Genomic DNA, 17,451 nt, shown 5'->3' on the forward strand with positions numbered 1-17,451 from the left:
ACCATGATCCTCTATGACAGCAGATGCTGCCTTGATATCCAACCAACAATGATGGCCCAAAGAAGCTCTGTATGCAGGCAAAGGCAAGGTAGCCTTCCAATTCAGCAACAGAGGGAATGTGTCTTTTAAAAAGTTCCTCTGTGAGAAAGCACTAACCTGTATGCTTAGCACAGACCTCTATGCGATCCTCAGGCCCCAGGGACAGGACTGGAAAAAGACCTCTGCCTAGTAGGTGAGGCCTGCCCTGCACTTACCCCACACTGTTCTCCCACCCCATCCATGGGCAGGCTAGAGTCATCCAGACATTAAAAAGGGTTTCCTCTCTCTAAGAGCTGTGTCTGCATCTGCAAGAAGCACCATGTGCCCGTCTTCTCTCCCATCTTCCTCCCCACTCCATTTCCCTTCCTCCTCAGCCTGTTGACTCTCCAGCATCCATGGGAAGTCATTCCCTAGTCCTTACCATCACACTGCACTAGCTGTACCACTCTGCTGCCTCTGAGCCCAGGCTTCCCACCAACCTTCCACCACCTGCCCCTTTCTCCCAGACACCCCTCCTGGCTCCTCTCCGTGCCTCTACATGCATGGAATCAATGTTTTCACACCACTCCCTGTCAAAAACTCTCTCTGGACCCCTCAGCCCTACAGGAAGAAGTCCAGATGCTTACCCAAGCTCAAGAGGCCTTTCACAGTCTAGTCTTTGCCTGCTTTTATTATCCCATCACTGTCTACTTATTTATTTTGCAGTATGGCTACTGAACCAAGAGCATCATAGCACAGAGACAAGCTCTCTCCCCAGCCCCTTTGCCTGCTCCAGCTCCACTCTGTCCAGGAAAGATCCTCTGGTACCTTCCATGGTTATGTGCTTGATGTTAAAAGGGACCCCGGCTTAGAAAACAGAGGGGTACACATAGTACAGTCTGTGGGCTTAGAAGACACTGGGAGGGAGGCCTTGGGGACTCAGCTAGTTTAGTGGAAACTTCTTGGAGGCCACACTTGTGTCCTCCTTCTGCTCTGAGATACAGCCTGGCCTGAAGACTTCTGTCCCACCTGTTAGAATCTAAACAAATAGAACAAAGAGGACAATCATGATGAAAGTGTAAATGAAGCACTGAGATGGGAAACCCATACCACTGATCTAATCCCAGTGAAAGGAACACCTACAAACACAGCAGGCCTCAGCCCCTGTGGCTCACTCATGTTGGTCAGTCACAGAACAGCAACATAACAGGCGTGCAGATGCAGGTAGAACGCTTGGCAGAAACCAATACCTGTGCCTTTTCATTCCATCAGCTTTGAAAAAGATCTCACTGAAAGCTCTAACGAGAGCCAATGAGATGGGGCAGTAGATAAAGGAATAGGTCTGGCAACCTGGGCACCACAGGGTGGAAGGGAGAGAATCAACTCTGACCGATAGGCACCCCATGGAATGAATGTCCCCCCCACTACACACAAAATAAAGAAATAAATGTACAACTCTGATGAATGAGATGCACATTTTACAGGTTGTCCAATCCCAAGTGATCAGCCCTGGACACATGGGTAAATCACCAATACTAAATGGACTCGGTGGGTGGTATATATGTACACATGCATCTATGTAACAGTAACGATTAAAGAAGAGAACATAAATATGGGTTGGGGGAATATAGAGGGGGTGGAGCAGGGGAGAGTGATATGGATGCAGGGCTCCTTTATGACATTCTCAAAAAATATTAAAGAGCTAAAAACATTAATAACCACAGGTGGAGGAGGAATTAGTCTTTACCAGGGATGAGCCCTCAACTGGTCACCAAATACCAAATGGTAGGCCAAGAAATGCATGCACGCAGTAAGCACTGAACAGATCCTGTAGGTCCTACTTGTGTTTATTTGTTTATATGCTCATGTACCATGGTTAAAGGCCAACAACGGGGAGGATTGGCATGAGAGAAGTAGGAATGAGAAGAGCAGTGGGGGTGGTTTAATTAAATTAAAAATAAATAAATATCATGATAAGGCAAAAAGTGCATATGCAAAAAGCAAAGAGACTAAATTTGAGAAGCCAATGACTTCTAAGAGAATTCCAGAAGGAAATAAGGAGATGTCACAGCAAAATTAAGGCAGAGGAGGGATCATAAGAGAGTCCTACCCAGTATGATCATTGTCTTCATAGGACAGCATGTTTTCAGTCAGAGACTGTCATAACTCATGGGGCCACACTTTCAAATTGTAACCTTTGATCATGTCAAGAAATGGGTGTACTAGGTTACCATGTCCATTTTTTTTTTTAACCAAAAGAGAACAGACGCTAAGAGAAAACATTAGATTGCATTTCCCACAGCCCAGTGCACACTGGGTTTTACATGTCACTGTGCATTCTTCAGTTAGCAATGTAATTAGCATTTTATATTGTGGCCGCGGTCACAAAAAGTCTAGAGGGTTTTAGTGAGGGGGATTCTATTTTGGGCACATGCTGAGCCTGCTCAGTTATGAATACTGACCCTTCTCCTTGTTCTTGGATTCTGCACTAAAATTAAACAGAAAACTGGGATGGGATAGTATAACTGAAGGGAGGAACCACAGCAGCGGGCTGGAGACTAGAGACTGGGGCGGGGGCAGCAGAGTTCAGCGTCTTCTCTACAGCCTCCTGCTTTGGCACTGGCTGAGCCCCCTTCCTTAGTGGAACACTGAGCACACAGCACTGCTCAGGAGCTACTCTTCCTGCAATCCTGCGGGAGCACACTTCATCTTCTCCATCACAGAGTGGCAGCCTCGAGAGCCAGGCACTCCTCCTGCAGCTCCTGAGGGCTGGGATAAGGTTTAGTTATTACAGCACCCACTCATGACAGCACCTGTTCAACAATTCTGGGCTAGCCTAAACTAGAGGGCATCAGAGGACAGCGACGGTCTAGTTCTCAGTCACATTTGATGCCCAAACCGTTTGTAAGAAGAAACTGATTGCAGTTCATTGAGCAAAAATTACTCTAAGGAGAAAGGAATTTTAAAAAGGTCCAAGTGTGTTTCTAGGGAACAAACAGCTTGGAATGTTGTATGCCTCGAGGCCCAAAGGACAGGTCACTCAAAGAACTTGTCATGTCCTTTTATAGAATAAGAGTCTCCTGGCAAGTTATTTAGGATAGCAAGCCTGGACCTACTTTGGGGGCCCAATCTGGGTCTTGGGAAGCACAGAAGAGGCTTTTTCTAGCCTGGACATCTTGAGAACAACCAACATTTTGAATTCAAAGCTGCTGAGCTATATTTGAGGCCCAACCACACTGCTAACTGGAGCAGGCAGGATGCCCAGAAGGCTAGATTCGAAGAAGCAGTAAACCAGTCAAATCAATCAGGTTATGAGGCTGCTTCCTTGTAAGGCCCGCATCAGCAGGGAGGGGGAGGAGGTGAGGGGTGGTCATTTGCCCTCTTCATCTCTCTTCAAGACTCCTGTCCCTCCATGCCTGAGTCTATAGTGCAGGTGTTTATGGCAGGGCATTAAAAATCTCTGATCATTATTCTTCCCCTCCCTTGCAACCCAATTCCTGTGTTCCCATGATGCTGTGTGTGTGTGTGTGTGTGTGTGTGTGTGTGTGTGTGTGTGTGTACGTGTGTGTTGGGGTCAGGAAGATACCTGTTGAAAGGGAATCTCCCATGAATCTACAAGGATGACCCCAGCTAAGACTCCTAGCAATAGTGGATAGGTATCCTGAACTGGCCCTCTCCTGTGATCAGATTGGTGACTACCCCAATTGTCATCAGAGAGCCTTCATCTGATGAAAACAGATGTAGAGATCCACAGCCAAGCACTAGACCAAGATCAGGGAATCCTGTTGAGGACAGGGAGGGAGGATTATATGAGCCAGGGGGGTCAAGGTCATCACAAGGGAACCCACAGAAACAACCAACCTGGGCTCATAGGAGCTCACAGACTCTGGACTGACAGCTAGGGAGCCTGCATGGGGCAGACCAAGGCCCTCTACATGTGTGACAGTTGTGTAGCTTGATCTACTCGTGGACTCCTAATGGTGGGAGCAGGGAACCTGTTCCTCCTACTGGGTTGCCTTGCTCAGCCTTAATACAAGGAGTGGGGAGAGCTTAGTCCCACCTCAACTTGACATGCCATGCTTTGTTGATACCCATGGGAGGCCTGCCCCTTTCTAAACAGAAACATAGGAGGAGCAGATGGGGAGTGGAGGGAGGAGGGAATGGGAGAAGAGGAAGGAGGGGAAACTGTGGTGGAGATGTAAAATAAATGAATACATTTAATTAATAACAAAAAAAATCTCTGCGCATGAACACACAGGCAGGTAACACCAGGACTCAGGATGGATTTCCTGAAGGGTAAATGGTGAGTGATCTGTGGGGAAATTGGTGCAAGAGACCTGACCCCAAAAGGTTACCTCAAATCCAAATTCAAAAGTTTGCTCAGCAGTTTCTCTTAGTCATGCAAGAATTCTGGTTCATCCAATGCCCTCACTGGTGAATTCTGGCTTATCCAATGCCCTCACTGGTGAATTCTGGCTTATCCAATGCCCTCACTGGTGAATCCTGGCTTATCCAATGCCCTCACTGGTGAATCCTGGCTTATCCAATGCCCTCACTGGTGAATTCTGGCTTATCCAGTGCCCTCACTGGTGAATCCTGGCTTATCCAATGCCCTTACTGGTGAATCCTGGCTTATCCAATGCCCTCACTGGTGAATTCTGGCTTATCCAATGCCCTCACTGGTGAATCCAGGCTAATCCAATGCTCTCAATGATGAACCCTGGCTAATCCAATGCCCTCACTGGTGAATCCTAGCTAACCCAATGGCCTCACTGGTGAATTTAAAGGCAAGAACCCTTCCTTCAGATACACTACAACAATGTCTTCACTGCTCTTATGTCTGGTTCACAGCCTCACTTCTTTGAGATGAGAGAGCAAGGAACAGCAGGATTAGGCTGTTAGGCTCCATGGGTGCCATGGTACCCAGCAGACAAGACAGACTTTAGCCCTGACCCAGAATCTAAAGGCTTCCCTAGCCATCTGCCAGGACATGCTAAAGGAATATAAGTCACCCCTGGATTATCCTGAGCACGTTATAACCAAGAGTAAAGGTTGGCAAGGTACCCCAGGAGTGAGAAGGAAGCTGTGTTCAGGTACTCCAAAATCAGACAGAAGAAAATTAGGCTTTAAAAATACCCTCCGTCTCTATAGGGCCAGCCTCCTCATTCTAACATCTGTGTAGCTTCATCTCACCCATCTCAGTTTTCTAAAATCAGTCAGACATTGAACCTAAAACATACATCCACAAATTGCATCAGAACCAGCCACATCCAGGGCCCATGCACTCCATCAGCCATCAGCAGGATTCAAGTCCAAACACTAGGCAGGAGTAGAGAAGTTGTGACTGAAGGGGCTTCACAAGTCAGGTGGGAGCAGTGTGTCTAAAGCCAAAGGGATGCTAGGATGGGCCTCAACTACTATGAAGACATTTCCTTAACCTCACTCAACTCTGTCTCACCTAGAAACTGGGAATAATAAGCTATTTCTCAGGATTACTGTAAAGGTTAAATGGGGATCCATCTGCACTCTATTGAGCACCAAGCAGATGTCCATAAATGGTGATTATCCTGGGGATGGCTTGTCCCCTTAGAGATGTGCCCACTGAAGAGTTATTCTGTGGCTGCCTCAGAAAGCTTCTCCAAGGCTACTGATGGTCAACCTCTCAAATGCTGCCATGTTTCCCATGTCCCCCATGTCCCTGCCCTTCCTCCCATACTCCTCATAGCTGTATATGGTAAACTAGCCTCCCTGTTATCCAATGAGAAATCCCACCACCTCCACTGACTTCTCGCTCTCCTAACAGCAAACCTGCCATTGGATTCTTTAAATTCTACTCTTTACCTCAACTCGATATGCTTCTCTCCATCCACCACATCTTAGTCCATTAAGTCTCTAGATAACATGGCTCCAACCTGCTTCCCCTGATCCTGCAGTCCAACCTCAACCTGCTGTCATTTTCACACCTACAGGCCTGATGGGGCCCCTCCCCTCTTTCAGTTCACCATCACCCTCCCCCTGCCCCCAGTAAGCTCTACATCCTTTAATGTGGTCCCAGAGCCGTTGGTTCATCAGCTCTCTCCCAGCTTCATCATACCACACAAAGTGACTCGTAGTTTACCCCCATGAACCACACCTGCTTCTGTCACACAGGCTTCCACCTCTTTTTGGAATCCCGCCTCTACCCTGCTCTGTGCAAACTCATTCTCAACTCTTCGGCTTCTTCTTGGGTGTCATTTCATCTCGGAAGCCTTCTCACTTGAATCCCAAGTGAGATGCCCCTTCTGCTACAGTCTAGACGATCGTTTGTTTGCTCATTTCTTCCAGTAAGTAGCCTTTGGCCTTGAGGAGAAAACCCCAAGTGTCTTAAACAGCAATTGGTCCAAGGTAGGCACTCCAACATTTGCTGGATGGATGAATGGATGCCAGAAATGAGCCTTCCCTGAGGAGCAATCTCTGGTTAAATGTGGCTGTCCAGCAACTAAGACAACCCCAAGCATAGGACCAGGAGTGCACTGAGAATGGGCAGCACGTACCTAGGATGGCCACCACCTCGTCATCCTGGATCACCTCCAGGGAGCCTGAGACCACGAAGCAGAGGCTGTCCACACTCTCCCCAGCATGATAGATGAGGTCTCCCGGGGCGCAATGCACTGTCTGGAACTCCATGGCCAAGGCCCGCAGGCAGCCATCACTGGCCAGCCGGAAGGCGGGGTGTTCCTTGAACACTTTGCGGTTCAGGTGCACACAAATGTCAGCTCTCATGTCCTTGGGGCAGATCTGCAGGACCTGGCCAGACAAGGAAGAGACAGTGTGAGGACCGTTGCACAGCCTCCTTCCCTCAGCACCCTGAGCAGAGGGCAGCGCCCAGGAGACCATCCTGTACTCTTATGCTTCAGTGTCTAGATTCTAGATCACTTTGCTGAATGCTTAGGAGCCAGTTCTGAAAGTCAGGGCTAGGAGCGTATCAGGCATGAGCAAGGCCTCTCTGAGGAGATGGCGTTTCAACTGACAGCTTCAGAATGTGTCAGAGCGAACCTTGCGGAAGTAGAACATTCTGGCAGGATAAAGGCTCTGTGGGCTTGAGCAGTCATCCACCCAAGTCAGGGGGAGGGCTAAGAAATCGTACCATGCAGAGAAAACACTGAGCGTGTAAGACACTTCTGAGTCACTGACTGTGACTGGGGACACAGATCAGGGGACTGATGTCAGCTGGGGACCCTGACAGGGATCACAGAGCTCTGAGCCTGGGGAGAGTGGGGGCAGAGGCATCAGAGGGAAAGGTGAGGGGAGCCTGGACTGGGCTGGTTCAGTGCAGCCAGCAAGAAGTGGGTTGGGTTTGCTCAGAGTACATTCACAACAAGCAAATCAAATACATATACATATGTCTAAGGGGTACAGCATGATATTTTGACATGCACACAATACATGAAAAAGTAACCAGTATAGCCATCCCCTTAAATATTCATCATTTCTTTGTGTGGAAAACATTCTAAACACTCTCTTCTGGCCATTTGGAAATAAAAGGGTAAATTGGTTAAAAAGTACAAAATTACAAGTGGGGAGAAACAGCCCAGCATTCTATAACACAATGGGGTCATGTTAAACTACAGAGTGTATTCTGATCATACAGCTGGTATGACTTGCTGATAGGGTGAGTATGGGTTGGTATTTAAAGAGATATATTTACATGAGACCTGCCTAAGATCAAGCCAGCCAAAATTCCAGTGTTGATGGCAGAGGTGCTCCTGAGTCCCTGCCCTTAACTGAGCAGCGACTGGCACTTGATGGTTGAGGGGAAGGGAGACTCACTCTTCTTTGGGGATGTGCTCATTGGTAGGTAATCTATGCCCCAGTAACCAGCCTCACCATCCATTTACATACAATCACTACTAGTTAGACTCAGTGGGATGATGATGATGATGATGATGATGATGATTAATGATAATAACAACAACAACAACAACACACATGAAGTTGACGGGGAGACAGGTTAGAGGGCCTCAGGAACAGTTAGAGGGAGGTAGTTGGGGTGGATAAGAAACATTACACACATGTATTAATTTTCAAAGCACAAATATACTTTATAAAAATGAGATAAAGTCATGTTTCCTGAGAGCTTGCTGTCTGCCAGGCCTGGCTCAACAAGTCACCTACCCAGTTAATATCTATTTGCCAAGCATCCATGGTGCACCAGGCACCATTCTAGGCTCTAACAATGTGGTAGTTAAAAACAAGCAGCCAGCCAGGTGGTGGTGGCACACACCTTTAATCCCAACACTCAGGAAGCAGAGGCAGGTGGATCTCTGTGAATTCAAGGCCAGCCTTGGCTACAGAATGAGTTCTAGGAAAGGCTCCAAAGCCACACAGAGAAACCCTGTCTCAAAAAATAACAACAAAACAAAACAAAACAAAAACCAAAAGTAACCAGCGGTGGCAGCACATGCCTTTAATCCCAGCACTCAGAAGGCAGAAGGCAGATCTCTGTGAGTTCAAGGCCAGCTTGGTCTACAGAGTGATTTCCAGGCTAGCCAGGGCTACACAGAGAAACTTGGTTTAAAAAAAATCCAAACAAAACAAAGAAGTAGACCTGCTCTCATGGAATTTACTGTCTGGTAGGAGGAGGCAAATGACAAACAACATAAATAAAATCTCAGCCATTGCTGAGATCAACAAGAAAGACAGAAAGGACAGAGAACAAGGGGCATATAACTTTACATTTGAAAGTGTGTTTGCTGACTTGGTCCCCATAGAACTCTAGGATGTGCTTTTAATTTTATCAGTTTAGATGAGGAAGCTGACACACAGGGAAGCCCAAAGTTTCCCAGCCAGCAAACAGCAAATCTTGGCTTTCACATTAGGTGGCTTGGCATCAGAGCCTAGCTACAGCCTAACCAACTCCTATGCCAGGCAGTTCTGCAAAGCTAATGGGTTGCAATTTGACTTGCAGCATCCCCACCCTCACCCATGTTACTGAGGAGGAAACAGAGCTTTGCACATGCCAGACAACCACTCTACCAGCCGGGCTATGTCCCCAGCCCTGACTAGCACCATCTAAAAAACAAACTAGGAACAGCAAGCCATGTGGATCTCATATTTTTTTTCTAAACAATTGAAAAATTGCCCAGCTTTTCAGAGCAAGAGGTATTTCTGTGGACTAAGTGTTTGCAAGAAACCACTGCATGGCTTTCTACAGTAAGCCTTAAGGAACACAACAGGACACCTTCCAGTGGTCTTTTCCAAAGAAATCAGCAGTACTTTTAAAATATTTTTTCATGTTCTAGTCTGCGAACCAAGTAGGGGGCATGAAACCAAATGTGATCATTCAGTGGCTACTTCTTACGGCGCTGGGGGACTTTCCAGACCCTGTTCCTGTCTTAGTACAGACACTTGCCTCTGTATCTGGGGCTTCTTCACCAGCCTCTCCAGATCAGCTCTTGCCCCTGATGGCTTCACTCCCTTCAGTGTCTACATGGAGGTGGAGCAGTGTGAAGAGGTCACATGACCGAAACCCCAGTTACTTAGTAGTAACTTAACCACTCTGTGCTTTAAACACTGACTCCAATGCTAAGGGAAGTTGCACCCATCTGAGATACATCCCTGTCTCTGGATATCTCTGCATTCCTATTCTGGGTTGCAGGATGACCAAAGCATGAGTGTCTCTCTGGGAGAATGGAGGGAGGAGCAGTGGAGTTATAAAGTCATGGCCACGGGATCATGACAAACAAGACTGTTGATCTGAGGGTTTTCTCTGTGTGGACCACAAGCCAGCAGGGATGACCATATCATGTCCAAGCTGTGCCCAGTAGCAGAACCAAGGTTAGTCCTCCAGGTGTGTCTCCACTTAAATATCTGCTTCCCTGAGTTGGGTCCCACATAAGGGTCTGACCAGCAGGTAACATCATTTTCAGGGCACTGATTCCAGAATCATGGAGAAGACAGGAGTGGGGGGTGCTGCCTGAAGAGGAGGAGGGCAGACTCTAGGCTGTGCAGCATCTCCCTAGCTGTTTCTGTCTGCAAGTTCTACACTTAAGTAGGCAGACACATCCTCAATCTGAGGGAGGGGATTGGCCCTTCAACCCACAGCCTTCCAGGGCTGCCCTCTCAGCTGCTTTGAGATGTCACTCTTGAGAGCTGTAAGTGTGGAGAAGCCTCTCCTGGGGTGGGCATCAAAGGGTCAAGGTTAAGGCTCTGGATTCAGTCCTGCTCCCAACATACTCTGCAAATGTGAACTTGAACAATGTTTAGTTTCTGGGGCCAAGTCTCCCTTGTGGTGACATATTGTGTACCCTAGTAAAATTTGCCTGAAGATCAGAGAACAGAACAAGCTACTAGATTAAACATAGAGGCCAGGCAGTGGTGGCACACACCTTTAAGCCCAGTACTTGGGAGTCACACACCTTTAATCCCAGGAAGTGACATCTGGACAGAGAAAGGTATATAACGCATGAGGAGACAGGAACTGAGGCTCTGTCAGGCTGAGGAGCTGGTGAGGTAAGAAGTGGTGGCAGTGGCTGGCTCTGCTTCTCTGATCTTCAGGCAAATTTTATTAGGGTACACAATGTATCACCACACTTCCTTTGTGTGTGGGATTTTGTGAGCTCTCACATGCCGTTGTGTTAAAATATCTGGTACCTGGGTACTTGTGGGTCCTTATTCAATGCCATTACAGAGCTTGCATAGCGCAGGAGGTCACAGCTAGCCCAAAGGCCATAGAGGCCATACGGTCTAAAGGTCATCTTACTTCAGTGGGTTCCAGACATGGGAACTGGGGCAAGAGAGACACATGATGTGCTCAAGGTCACTGGAGGGAGGAGGGAAGCGGGACTCCAGGGCTGGTTCCCGCCCCAGCAGCTGCTGCTTCATTTCCCAGACTGGGCTCTGCCCTGAGATGCCACGGTTGGGTCTCTGGACCAGGAAGTGGGGTGGGTCCTGAGACCCTCTGGGAGGTGAGCAGGTGAGCAGGACAAGAATGTGATGCTGACTGTGCAGTGTCCCAGGCGGTCCTGCCCAGCCCTGTGGGGACCAGGACAGGGAAGGGCTTTTCCCAGACAGCAGGATCTACATAGTCATTCTAGTGCCTGGGAAAAGAGCAGCTTCAGGGCAGAGATCAAAGTCCTTTCTGCTCCACCGGCTGTCAGGCACCCACAAAGCCAGCAGGCATTGTCACCAGTGGTGAGCAGAGACAACAGGCACAGCTGGGGCAGGGAGCGGGCAAAGCCAGGAGTCAGGGAGCCCTGCCGAAGGTCTGAACTGAACCGCAGCCTTCTTCCCCTCCAGTGCTTGCTTTACACCTAGTAGAGGCAGAGCCTGCAAGATGATAGGAAACAACACACAAGACATGCCATGACACAGTTCACACATCCACATGTTCATGCAAACACACACACATGCACATGTACACAAAAAAAATATATTTAAAAAAATTAAAGGAGGGATAATAGTAGAAAAAGGCTTTGAAACCAGATGAAAACCGGGTTCAAATCCTGGTTACCCTAGACCAGGAGAAGTAAAAAGAATGAACTGAGCTTCTGGTCCTCCTCATCATTCAACAGAACTTCTAGCCACACCTTTCCAAGGGGGAAGTGAAACCCTCATAAGGCACTACAGTCATGCAAACTAACACTGGTTCTTTCTGGTTTCCCCCAACAAATGTTTGCATATAGCCCAGACTGGCTTCAGACTCAGTTGACCTGCCTCCACCTCCCAAGTCTGAGATTATAGGTATGTACCACCACATCTGGTTAAATGTGTGTTCTAGGTGCATGTTCAAGAAACAGCAGTTGGTGCTGTGGTGGCTTTTATCATGACACCCAGCAGATAGGCCCAGAGCAATGAGCCTCTGGAGGGTCAGAGGACCTGAGCAGTCCTCAGAAACTGCCAGCATCCACTGTCTGTTCAGATAGAGGAGAATAGGAATATGACAGGATGATCTCACAGCCAGATCAATCTGGATTTCAATGTGCCCACAACTACTTCTGCTGTAGGGCTACCATTTCCCTAATTCTGCAGTGGATAGATAGGGTTTGGTGACGAGGGAGTGGAATCAGAAAGACTGAAGAATGGAGAAACGGAGTTGAGGCTGAGGCTTTGGTCTTGGGGCAACATACAGAGCAGGGGCTGCGTTGCGGCTTGGGGCTGGTCTGGCTCAGGGCTAGTCTAGCACACATAAGGCCTTAGGAAAGTGGCCATGGTGGCATACGCCATTATTCCAGCACGTTAGACGTAGGCACAGGAAAAGTTCAAGTTCATCCTCAGCTACATAGTGAGTTCCAGGCTAACCTGGGCTACATGATCTGTCTCAAAGGAAGTGGGGCACACAAAGATAATCCATGTATCTTTTCTCTGCTCTTTGGAGCTCACACCCATCTCTGCCCCCGGCGATGTGCATCTAGAATAAGGCAAGTGTTAGAGAACCGCAGTACAGAGGAGGATTTGCTCCTCTCTGGACTGTACAGCAGGAAACAGTCACCAACTGACAACTACAGTGCAGATCTGTGTCAGCACTGCCTGGGTTTAGTCTGAGGTACAGTCTTACCAGGTAATTACTGACCCTGTCCACCACCCCTGGTGCTTGTGGGCGGTGGCCAGAGTCTAGTTTTAGTGACAACACCATGGGATTCTTATCAAGACTGAGAAGAGGAAGAGAGGGTGACAGAGTGGCCTTGGGACATTGCCAATTAAGGGGAAGACCAAAAATCAAAAAGAACCAAGATATATCATGTTTAATGCAATAGTTCTCTAAGAAAATCAAAGTTCATTTTTTAAAAAGCCATGCCAAACAACAACAACAACACCAAAAATAAATCAGCATTTTTAAAAAAGCCAAGATTGGCAAGCATGGAGCTATCTGGGAAGCTGGAGTAAAAGCAAACAAACCCCCTGCCCAGGCTCTTCATTTTATCATGACCTAACTTTGGGAAGCTGCCTTAGACAGTAGGACATCTGTTCCCCTCACTCCAAGAGACACACTGTGTGTTTGATTTCTGAAATGATAGCTTTTGCTTTCTGGTCCTTCAGTAAAGACAATAGAGAGACTAAAACTCCTGGAAGAAGGACCTAAGAACCCCAGATGCCCCAGGCGAGTTCTGAGCCCAACCCACTGGGGAAAACTGGGGACAGGTGGTGTGGCTAAGAGTCTCCCACTCCTTACCTTTTCTGTGTCGATGCCTCGGGACATGGACCAGGTGGACACAATGTAGTCCATGACCCGCTCGCTTAGCCCTTTGGGCACCTGGTAAAGCTTCAGGAAATCCCGCACACTGTTGAGCATCTCATGATACCTGTTGGTGTTGGCGTACATCTGCTGGAAAATGGTTGTCACATTCCCAAAGATGGTGGCATACAGAAGAGCTGGAGATAAACAGAAGAAACTATGTGTGAGTGGCCCATGAGCCAAACTCCAAGGTGTGTGACTCCCTCAGAGAAGGCCTGTAGCCAGAGCCATGGTTTGGAAGGCTATCCAGACCTCAGGAGAACATCACATCTCAAGCCAAAGAGTTTCTAACAGGTAACCAAGACCAATGGACTGTTAGGCAAGGCCCGTGTAGATGAGACCTGGTGTGACTGGTGCCTCAGGCACACGTAAGAGAGAAGCCAATTCACACTTACCACAAAAAAATTGTGCCATGCCTGAGGCCATCAGGCAAGTGTGTGTCTATGTCCCCACACCAGTCCAAATCCAAACTATGAGCAACAACCTACCAAGCTCTGTTGTGTGCCAAGAACCAGCCTACCTAGGGCGCTGAATGGTGAGACACAACCCTGGTCCTTACAGAACTACATGGTAGGAACAGCAGACCCTGGTAACCACCACAAATAACTAAACCATAGTGAGTCTGCCGAGAGCCACAAGAGACAACCACAAGCTGAAATAAGGTTGTTGTCCCAAGTCTCCTTTTGTCATGGCGTTTTTATATCATTGATAGAAACTGTAAGACACATATACTATATCCATTAAAAGTATAAAACTCACTATTTCAAAAACATATTTTTAGAGTTGTGCAGCCATCAGGTTTATAACATTTTCATTTTTGCAAAAAACAAAAACAAAAACAAAACTCCTACCCATGGTCAGTTCCTCTCCATTCTCTCCCAGTCTCTCCCACCACACACAACCACTCCCTGTCCCACAAACTCATGTATTCTAGGCACTTTATATGAATATACGTCTTCTGTAACAGCTTCCCTCACACTATAGCAAGCATTGACATTTCCTTCCTTTTTGTTGCTAAATAGCACTCAATTGTGAGAAAAGTCCACATTTCATTTGCTGCCCATCAGTTCATGGGCATTTCTGTTTTTATCTTTTCTTTTTTACGTTTTGGCTGTTAGGCTTATGAATGTCTAGGAACATCTGTGGGTAAGTACTTGAGTAACATACATTCTCTTCTTTCAGGTTTGTGTCTGGGACTAGCAACTCTGTCATATGTGACTATGTTTAATATACTGACACACTCCCAGCTGTTTTCCAGGCCCCTCCTGGCTCTAAAGAGATGGATCAGCAATAAAGAGGATCAGAGTTCCATTCCCAGCATCTCTGTAGGATGGCTCACAACATCCTGTAACCACAGCTCCAGGGCATTTATGCCCTCTTCTGGTCTCCACAGGCACCTGCACATGTGCACATACCCACACACAGACACACATGTATATGCATAACTAAAAGAATAAAAATAGCAGGGGGTGATTGTGCACACCTTTAATCCCAGCACTTGGGAGGCAGAGGCAGGTGGATCTTAATGAGTTCTAAGACAATCCAGGCCAGCCAGGGCTACATAGTGAGATCTTGTCTCAGAATAATAATAACAATAATAATAACAACACAATAATATAATAGCAATGTAATAATAACCTTTAAAGTAGCTGAACTTTTTACATTCCTACAGTACATGAGGGTTCCAGGGCAGTGTCTCCATACTGTACCCTCCCCTCTTTTATTGAGCTCTATTAGTACCTGTCTTTCCTGTCACCATCCATGATGGTGATTTTATCTGTAACCTTGACACAACCTAGAGTCACTTGGAAAGAAGTCTCCATGGGAGACTGTCTATGTTAGGTTACTATGAGTATGTCTATAAGGGTGTTCTTAATTAAATTAACTGATGTGATGACCCAGTCCAGTGATGGCAGCACCATTCCCTAGGCAGGGGATCCTGGACTGTAGAAGAACAGAGAAATTAATATGAGCACCAGCCAGTGAGCATGTTTGCATGAATTCATTCCTCTCCACTCTTGACTGTGGGTATGATATGGCTAGCTGTTTGAAGCCCTGTCTTGACTTCCCTACAGTGATACAGCTTGGGTGAGCTGAGATGAACCCAGTTTTCTTCTAAGTTGCCTCTAGCAGTATGCTGGTCTGTACGTTTCTTCTCATATGCTCTCTGGTGTACAGAAATTTTAGTCATTTCAAGGACTTCTCTGCATCCAGTAGTTGCTTAATAAATGCTATAGATCAGTGACCAAAAGGCTGTCTCTAAGAGGTTAGTTTGCATGTGTTCAAAGGACCAGCAATACCATATCACCACAGTCTATGGGAGGGATGCAGATTTTTGCTCCCCTCGAGAGCTACTGGGTCTCCAGAGTAAGGCTCACGGTGGTGTTTTCCCAGGCTCTTTAGGCAGTTTTGAGTGTTCTAAGTCTGAATCTGCTAAGTGTGCCCCCAGGCCCTGTATTTCACTAGTGAATTGAGTGCAATGTTCCCTGCCAGATTGAAAGATATTGGGCTATAGTGAGTTACACACAGGGCCTGAGCTAACCTCACACCACTGGACAGAATGGAAGCCACATGGCCCAAGAAGGAGACAGGACCCGAAGGCAGGCAACACCCCATGAGCCTGACACTGGGGTGGACTCGGATGTACTCAGCTCTGGATTCCTGGCAAGCACTGGCCTTGCACATCTCCACCTGCCCAGCACTGCCTAGGTCAGAAAGTGGCTCTCAAGATGGATACTATAAAATACACCTATCCCTCTATTTATAGCAAGAAAAGCCTGAAAACTCATTTAATACTGTGCTAAATATAGCACAAATGCCTACATTACCTCAGACTCTGCTGCACTGGGGAATGTCACTTAACAAGCACAGGTCTTACCGGGAGACAGAAGGTCATTTCCAGCCACTTCTCATCTGTCGAAAAAAAACAACAGTGTCCACAGCACTACAACCCATTAACAGTGCATTGTACCACCTCGCTAACCATTGTTTTAATAGCTGTGCAGATAAAAGGAACAATTTCCACAGGCAGTTATTCCTGGGAAGGAACCAAGATGGTCAGACCCTGGTTGCAAGGGTCTTCCAGTAATTCGCTGCTTTGGTACATCTCATGCTTGCTGAGTCGTGCCTGGGTCATGGGTGGACGCTTGGTTACAGGTCACTTTGGCTCATTTTGTGTTTGCTGAGTCCTGGGTCATAAGTGGAGCATTGGTTACAGGGCACATGTAGAAAAGCAGCTCACTTCTGGGAAGGTTTACAAGCCCACACCCTACCTCACTCTGTGATGAGAGCTGAGGTTGCTCCAACATGAGTCATCAGAGAGAATCTAATTTCAAAGAGCACACATTTTTAAGTTGCTTAAGTGCACAGGAAACCCAGGCCCACTTTCCAAAGACAGCTATGCTTAAAGTTCTCACAAAACCTGAGCTTTTCCTTCTACATCTCAAAACAAAAATAAAGTGGAAAACTTGCCAGTAGACGCCGATGCCTCCCCAGCCACCCAAATCCCAACATCACAATGACTGTGCAGGATGGCCATTAATGAATTCCTCTCCCACTGACTGTGAGAGGGAGAAATCAAATCACTTTGACAACTGACTGCTCTGCTCTGGGTACCTTGAGCATGTTGTGATTTTCTGCATTGACTGGCCTTTACCTTTCAGGTTTCAAAGAGTCATTTGGTTCCTAAGGGACACTGTAGGCCACAGTACTGCTATTCACACTCACCCAGAATGAGGGTCACTCTGCCTCCAACCTCACAGGATTGGGGGAACAGATATCTGTAAACCTATCATACCCTACAGAGTCCCTCTCTCTGCATAAGCCAGTGGTCTTAATTCTGCTGCTACAACTCTGTGAGGCAGGAGACTCCCCTTTTTGGACACCAAGGGTCACATAGTGGTCCACTAAGTGCAAGAAGAAATAACATCAGCTACATTGACAGACAGTGTTTGTGTATCTACTGCCACGGATGAGCCTTTGTTCTGAGCTTGTGTATGCATGCTGGACAGTCATGGAAGACTCTACCATCTTCATTGTACTGATACTGAGTGAAAAAAGGTTACGTGATTCACCAAAGCCATACAGCCAGCAAGAAATACATGGAGGGCTCACACCTGAGAGAATGCTTATAAATACTCATGCACACCAAACACACCTCTATCCACTACATGCGCATGCCACCCAGGGCCAGATGCTGCCCCAGCATTTCATATGCACTG

At 47.2% G+C, this 17,451-nt stretch overlaps 1 protein-coding gene across 2 annotated transcripts in view; it reads right to left on the bottom strand.

Moving 5' to 3' along the window:
* The window catches only part of Kcnh1 (potassium voltage-gated channel subfamily H member 1), a 309,683-nt gene that overhangs the window by 84,120 nt on the left and 208,112 nt on the right, over positions 1-17,451 (bottom strand). For both annotated transcript variants that reach the window (XM_036202710.1, XM_036202709.1), the window contains exons 8-9: positions 13,169-13,368; positions 6,552-6,804 (exon numbers count right to left, since the gene is read on the bottom strand). In XM_036202710.1, the coding sequence (XP_036058603.1) occupies positions 6,552-6,804; positions 13,169-13,368 (453 nt within the window). The remainder of the gene's footprint in view (positions 1-6,551; positions 6,805-13,168; positions 13,369-17,451) is intronic.

The sequence above is a fragment of the Onychomys torridus genome, chromosome 11 (assembly GCF_903995425.1).
Source record: "Onychomys torridus chromosome 11, mOncTor1.1, whole genome shotgun sequence".
Lineage (NCBI taxonomy): Eukaryota > Metazoa > Chordata > Mammalia > Rodentia > Cricetidae > Onychomys > Onychomys torridus.